This window comes from Propithecus coquereli, unplaced genomic scaffold (genome assembly GCF_000956105.1).
Source record: "Propithecus coquereli isolate 6110/MARCELLA unplaced genomic scaffold, Pcoq_1.0 Scaffold32, whole genome shotgun sequence".
Classification (NCBI taxonomy): domain Eukaryota; kingdom Metazoa; phylum Chordata; class Mammalia; order Primates; family Indriidae; genus Propithecus; species Propithecus coquereli.
In genome coordinates, this window is record NW_012148841.1 from 8270373 (window position 1) to 8278358 (window position 7986).

Sequence of the window (7986 nt, forward strand, 5' to 3'; positions counted from 1 at the left end):
TTTAATTATTTTTTATATGTTGATGTATATATTTAGATATGATCTATATTTCTTTCTATATGTAAAATACCCAGATTTATGTGTGTGCGTATATACCTGTAGATATTCCGGGTGTGTGTGAAAACTCCAGACTGACAGGCTGCGCGCCACTGTGTCCTGGGGGCAGGGTGGCAGCACACTGAGATGCCCCCTAGTGGTGTAACTCCCGTGAGACTCCTTTAATACAGATTCCTGGTTCCCATCCCAAACCTATCAAATCAGGCTTTCCAGAGGAGGGGCCTGGGAATTAATGATAAAAGATGCAGTGTGGCTTCTTGAGATATGGAGTTCTTATCCTAACACTTAGATCATTTCAGTAGCTATAAACAATCACATAGAAAGATATTTTATAGATACTTTTGTCGGGCTTCCTAATCTGTAACAAGTTATAGGTGGTCCACAGAACATGCCCTGTCCCATAAATCCATGTTCCGTCAATTGACTTGGGGAACTCATTTTTGCTGCCCTGAGGTATCCTACCTGGCCCTCTACAGAGCTTTCCTGGCTGCCATCCTCCTGAGAGTGGATCTCTAGCCTCTTGCCCTTGAGTTTAATCAAGTTAAATCCTTTGCCAGATCGCCTGGTCAGCGTGGTCAGCTAACTTAACATGCCTGGCCCTGAGGATTGTAAGCTCCTTCCTGAGGACAGTGACCCCATTTGTGTTGTTCCGCTGTCTCCCCAGCACAGTACCCATCTCACAGTGGGCACTCAGAAAACATCTGATGAAGGGATAAGATACCCAAGCCTATGTCATTATGAATAAGCCACAAGAAAGGCCTTTGTTATATGATCTTGCTTGGTAGCACAGAAACAATTCTAATGATATTAACAAACCTGAAAAAGAAGTGGTGTGGAGAGATTGGAAAAGAGCAAGAAAAGCAGATATTAAAGTGGCCGGGTGAGCACAATGAAAGGAAGAGGAAGGGAAAGACTGATATACGCCCTCCTGATCTCCCCCATGCTTCAGTCCTCCAATAAGGCTGCTGTTGGCAGCTTCCTTTTGTCCTCTGGGGGCCAGGACCGTATGTTAGGATCACTTGGTCCCCAATAACAATGTCCCATTGGACAGCCGAAAACTGTGGCTACATGCCCTTCTCTCTACTCTCTTTCCTGGTGCAAATATGCAACTTCTCCATGTCCCCACGTCCAGTCAGCATCTGAGCATCCCACTAGGAGTCTCTCATTCTCTCATCGAGGTGTCGTCTTAACCAGCAGACTCTTAAGAGGGCTGGTCACAACATGCCTCTCTTCTCATGCGCCTGCTCTTTATCCTGCAGCTAGTAAGGCACACAGCCCCTCACTCGTCAAGCCCAGGCTTCTCTTCTACCTCCTCTGTCGTAGTGGGGTGTGTGTGTGTGTGTGTGTGTGTGTGTGTGTGTGTGTGTGTGTGTCTAAGCCCATAACAACGGCTCTGTCCTCTACATTTTAATCCCTGCTCTCTCTTGCCTCATCTTGGATCACACGTGACTGGTCCTCTCTCCTCTCCTCCCAGTGCAAGAGGTCCTCTTTGTCACCATGTTTGTTACCATTGTAAAGTGACGTGCTTTGCAGTTGCACTTGACAGTGTGGCACAAGGGAGAACAGCAGTGGGGAGGCCTATCGAATCACAGAGATTTTCTCCCGGCTGCTTTCTGGGGGCCACTTTTCCCCTCTAGCTGGAGCGATGGTGCATGTGCCAAATGCTCAGGTCTGATCTGGAGTAAAAATGTGCACACGGCATTATGTTTATCATGCCTGACTCTCCTGTACGAGTTTTTTTGGCCCTTCAGAGTCTACCTCTCCCCATCTTCCTCTGTTCAGATGAGTGTGTGTTCACACCCTCTCCCCTTTGGGCTCTTGGTAGTGCTAGCTCATGATCAGGCCTGACAGGGTTGGCTGGGGCCAAACAGGCCCACTGAGTGAACATAACGTTTGGCAAGAGTTGTGTCCATGGAAGGAAGGCAGGTGCTAGAAGAAAGGCTTACTTACAGGTCATTAGAGGATGTCCAGTCAGGCCCTCGATTGGCCTGAGGCAAATAAGGGCCTTAAGGGCTAGCACAGTGGTACAAATGGGTGCCAGGAATTCAGCAGATTTAGGTTCTCCCAACATCTGCTGAGCACCTACTATGTGTGTGGGCACTAATTACTCACACAAGGAATACCTCACTTAACCCTATGAGAGGAGTATATAGCTCTCGTTTGACAGTGGAGGAACCTGGAACCTTAAATAACATACCCAAAGACACCTGCAGAGCAAGTCCAGTCCTCTGACTTTAAGTCTTTGTACTTTACACTTCATAACCCTGGGTAATCAAGGATCAGGTAATATTTGGAGAACTAAGCAGCCAGGTAGGCAATGAGCATTAGGTTGCTATCAAAACTAAACTCTTCTCAGGACTGGAAAGTTATCCTGATAAGTCCTAGTTTCCTAAAGTAGGCTTGGCTGGGTCTCAGGAACAAGTCAGGAGCCTGGTTTTAAGAAGCGCAGTCCGAAGTCAGAGCCAAACTTGTGAGTAATATGATGTTGAGTTGCTGAAGTACTGGATCCAGGCTTCCAACATCCTATCTGCCCACGGATGGGGTTCATTTCAGAGCCTGCCTGTGGGGTAGGATGGGATATGAAGAGAAACGGAGTTTGAAGATTAACTTCACCTGTAGGGAAAGGCTACAAGGGCAGAGAACCAGATCTTGGTCCTAGAAAATCATTTAATATCTCACATTTATATCTGGACCTACTAAATGACCTCAAACAAATCATTTCACTTTTCTGGGTCTCAGTTCCTTTATCAACAAAATGAGAGGCTGAGTGCTGTGGCTCACTCCTGTAATCTTTGGGAGGCCGAGGTGGGAGGATCACTTGAGGCCAGGAGTTCAAGACTAGCCTAAGCAACATATCGAGATCCTGTCTCTACAAATTTTTTTTTAAAAAGCCAGGCACAGTGACATGCTCCTGTAGTCCCAGCTACTTAGGAGGCTAAGGCAGGAAGATCACTTCAGCCCAGGAGTTTGAGGTTGCTGTGAGCTATAACAATGTCATTGCACTCTAGCCTGGGCAACAACAAAATAAAAACAAAAATGAGAGAGGTAGATTCAACAATATTAGGATGCTTGCTGGGTCTAAATTTCTCTATGTTTTCTCTAAGAATCATACTTTTACATTATTTTTACCACTTCTCTCTGACTATAGGGGGAAAATGTAGTTTCCTATTAAAGGAACTTCTGGCATAAGTAAGGTAGGTGGGGGAGATTTTTTGTGGCTGGAGAGCTCTGGAATGACACCATATGGATAGTTGTCAAGATATAGGTCCATGAAGGTCGTCTGCAAATTTTCATATTTGGAGTCAACCTCATGATTATAAACTTGTAGGTTAATCTTTTTATATAGTTTGTAGAGTAGCTCTGGTTTTGTCAAACAGGAGTCATTTGACCCCACAATCATCAGGATATTTTAGTCACTGTGGAGCACTGTTACAATTACATAAATTTAATCTTTTTTGGCCTCAAGAAGATTTTAAATGTTATGGCTCTTAGGATATGAATTTTTCACTGAGCTTTTTTAGCATCATGTATCTTTGTCTCTTTAACAGACCTGACATCTCTTCATACAGAGTAAATCTCACATTATGGCTAGAATATCTTTTAAATCCAAAAAACTTTAAGATGAAATTGTGTAAGGAGAAATACCAATGTGTGAAATGGCATGGATGGGGTTGTATGATATTAAAAAATCAGTAACAACAGATTTATTCATGTCAGAGGCATAGAAGAGGCAGCATATGTAGGCTCTCAAATAGGGCACAAAGCAAGCAGCCAGTGAGATAGTGCCAGCTTTTGATTAAAAATTGTAATAGCAGGTGGGGCGTGGTGGCTAAGCCTATAATCCTAGCACCCCAGAGGCTGAGGTGGGAGGATCACTTGAGCCCAGGAGTCTGAGGTTACAGTGAGCTATGATGATGCCGCTGTACTCTAGCCTGAGTGACAGAGCAAGACTCTGTCTCCAAAAAAAAAAAAGAGTAAAAGCGGATGCTGCCATTTATGTTTCTCATGTGCTTTTCGTTGTCTTTGGCCAAGTACTTTCATGTCTGCTGAGTGGGTATAGCATTTGGTGAGGTGGGAAAGAGAATTGTGGTCAAATCGTCACAGCATTTTTCATTTAAAAACTCACTAGGTTTTTGCCTCCTGCACTTCCACCTGTAAACCTGTTTTCTGACATGCTGGCTGCATCATTTTCCATCGCTGTGGTGGCTTATGGTATCTCAGTGTCAGTAGGAAAAGTATACGCCACCAAGTATGATTACAACATCGATGGGAACCAGGTATGGTCACCCTTTTGCTGAACTGGTTTTATAGGGCTGAAAACAAGCAAAAAACATAAAAAATTTTTGTGTCAGCTAAAGAAGAGGTTGAATTCTGGATTCTTTCATCAGTCCTCACTGGGTTGGTTTTTCTCTTGTGCTTGCTAATTAGAAGTTATTTTGAAATATGGCATGCTGCGTAACTTTGCAAACTTTTAAAAAATAAGTTGAAGTAATCCTAATTTTAAAAGAGCAAATTCAGTCAGGTCATTAATAACATTCAAAGTTAACATATTGGGTCAGAGTAAGAATTTTTCAAGTAACCCAGTGTCTCCTGGTAATTATTTTTCATGGCAGTTATAATATGACAAAACAGTGCAACAAACATCGTTAATGATAGTTGTGACCACTTTAAATTGAGGTGGTTCACTGTACAATTAATAAACACAAGCAGCTTCTGTGGGCATATGATACATTGCCAGGTGAGCTGATTTCACACTGCTTGCAAATCTGCAAGTGTTGTACCTGTAGTTTCTGAAAACACGGCATAGCTCTCACTGCAGCTAAATGATTAGTAATCGAGCAGAAGAATAGCTCTGGTGGTCATAATATCCTTCACAGCAATGTTCGATGCTTTACGTGAGAACTGCAGACTCACCACTCACCAGGCAGTGAAAAGGCATTTTAGCAAAGGATCAGTTACTATTGTCCACCTTAAAAATTATTGAGAGTATCGAAGCCTCTCTTAGCTTGCAGGAAGTCGGAGTCCAAACTCCTGATGCGTTACGAGGCCACCCGGTACCTTTAATGGTAAAAATTAAGTTGGACCAACAGGCAGGGTGGGTTTGGGAATTTGCTTTCTTACTGTACTTCCTTAAATACTCAGCGAGGGTCTTGCAATTGTTCTATTTGTAGCATCACTGTCATCCAGTCTCTCCCTTAGGAATTCATTGCCTTCGGGATCAGCAACATCTTCTCGGGATTCTTCTCTTGCTTTGTGGCCACCACTTCCCTGTCCCGCACCGCTGTCCAGGAGAGCACGGGGGGAAAGACACAGGTACGAAGTGACAGCTTGGTGATATCCATCTCACGGAACAAGTCAGGGGAGTGGCAGCTCAGAAAGGCTTGCACAAGAACTGAGCAGGACAATTAGCCTTTGGGACTTGTATGTCCTGATCTGATTCAGCTGCACTTTCTTGTCCGCCCCCCCTCCCCCCAACTAAAACCTCTTAAAAGACAACATTTGTGATTTTCTGATACAGCAAGTCTCAGATCTCTTTGTGTCAGTGCTCACCTGGCACATAGCTACACTTACCTGCTTTTCCAGGGTCAATAACAACGGACAAGGAATCAATAACAAAGAACGCTGATTTTTATCAATTTGTTACCTGGGGAGAGAGAGGGCCTAGTAAAAGCATTTCATGGCTTGGTGAGTTGCTATATTTTGAGGAAAGTGAAAAGCCCTGTTCACATTTCCTTTACAAGGATCAAGAATTTCCTCCAGAGGCCTTTGGTCCCACAGAACACCAGTTTGCTAGCCAAGAATATTTTTGTTGTAACATTTTTGGCATTTCTTCCTGAGTAATATTTTTCTTCCCTAAAGTTCTGAATGTGAGTTTAATCTTACCCTTTAAATGTGGTTTTCAGTTGTTGTCTTTACAAGGTGACCAGAAAACCAGCATCCCAGTTAATCTCTGGATAATCCCCCCCCCGTCAACAGTCAGGAAGCTGGGGAGCCATTCTCGAAGGCCACCCCTTCCAGCCAGACACGGAGTCAGACATGCCAAACCAGTGGTCGGGGCAAGGGACAGACTCAGGAATTGTTTCTGTCTGTTATGCCTTGAGGGTTTTATTCTCCCAACACAGAAAGAACTATTTATGAGTAAAAAGTACGTTGAGACTGTAACAGAGAACAACAAACCAACTACATGGTATAAAGCATACACCACAGAGTCTTCAAATGGGTTTTATGAAGGCAGAGACACAAATAAGTATAAAAGAGAATGAGAAAACTAACGACTCTGACAGTGGCTTGCCCAGGGAGAGCTGTAATCATCCCCATGGTGCGTGTGAGGCTCCTTTCCTATTTATAATGGATCTTATGACAGACTTGGAAGAATTGGCATCTTCCAATTTTTTGGCTCCTTTTGAACAAAAATTTAATTTTCAGAATTTTTTCTTCAAAACAAAATTTAAAAAAAAGAAAAAAAACATTTCCAGCTCTGCAGGAGCAAGTAAAATAATACAGCCCATTCCTGAAAGCATAATCAGAGATCTGTGGCCAAGGGGAAGAGGTCAGAGCTAATTTCCAAAGCTGTGCCCATTTCAGGCCCCAGCTGTCAACAGCAGGAATTTCTGCTGCTTTCATCTGAGACAGAGCACTGACAAGCTGTCGTGAGTGTGTGGTCTTAAGTAGGTGCAGGCAAATCCCAAACTGCTGGTGTCCATTCTCCTGCTGTTACCTCTAGGCTCAGATGAGGCTTGAGCTGGCCGCACCGGTAAGAATGCCCATGTAAAGTGACCTCCTTGGCACAGGCTTGGGCGGATAATGATACTCTGGTAAGCAAATATCCCCAGCCCCACACTGGAGTGCATTATATTTAGGAATGAAGGATGCCAGGATTTCAGGAATGAAGAATGAAACAAGGGCAGAAATGTCTTGGTATTTAATTACTGAAATGTACACTAACATTCTAGGGTTAAAAGTCTTAGTACCTGGACCAAAACCCAGGGACTCCTGGCCAAACAAACTGGCACATCTTCTCTTGTGTGGCTTCTTGTATTTTCTCTTATGCTGAGGGCTCAGTTTCGGCATCTATAAAATGGGCATGATAATTGTATCCATCTCATAGGGATGTTGTGAGGATTAAATAAAAAAGTGTTAAGTCCTAGCACATAGTCCTAGCACATACTTGTAAATGCTTGTTGTTCCACTCCTAAAGGTAGGAACAGCATCTTACTACCTATGATACATATATTGTACCTGACACGTAAGAAACACTTGGCATATATTTGCTGAATGAATGCATGGAAGAATGAGTATTGGTGGACATTAACTGGTCTCAGCACATGTACAGATTATAGAAAAACTAAGCATTGCAACCTGCTCTTTCTCTCTCCCCCAATCTGACTCCTACTGACCCATGAAAAAGTAATTCTGATTACCAACTGCTCTCTAGTTTTCGTTACCCCACACTTAACAGAGTAATTGGTTTTCTAGTAATTGAATCTTCTTATAAAGTCCAGAGTTTCTCACAAACAAGCCTTATAAAGGAAGTACAAATAATTAATCCCTTACAGATTTTAATATAGTAACCAAATTAGCCTTGGCCCCCATTAATGTAGACGACTTATTACATATACTTGGCAAGTAGGTGGCCACTCTGCTGGCACTCTCCTGTGGTCCCTGTCCCCAAATCTCCCTATTTCTCACTGATTCACAGAGCCCTACATCCACGGTGGGATGCAAATGGCTCAGGAAATATTGATTAGTAAGAAAGTTAAGGAAGGAAGGGAAGGGAAGGGAGGAGAGGGAGGGAGGATATCAGCTTCTCTGTTTTGTTTTTTTTTGAGACAGAGTCTCACTGTGTTGCCCAGGCTAGAGTGCCTTGGCATCAGCCTAGCTCACAGCAACCTCAAACTCCTGGGCTCAAGCGATCCTTCTGCCTCAGCC

At 43.5% G+C, this 7986-nt stretch overlaps 1 protein-coding gene across 1 annotated transcript in view; it reads left to right on the top strand.

Annotated features, from left to right (window-relative positions):
* Positions 1–7986, top strand: part of SLC26A4 (solute carrier family 26 (anion exchanger), member 4) — a 49842-nt gene that overhangs the window by 19620 nt on the left and 22236 nt on the right. Inside the window, exons 8-9 of the mRNA XM_012650318.1 lie at positions 4187–4334; positions 5257–5370. Coding sequence (XP_012505772.1) covers positions 4187–4334; positions 5257–5370 — 262 coding nt within the window. The remainder of the gene's footprint in view (positions 1–4186; positions 4335–5256; positions 5371–7986) is intronic.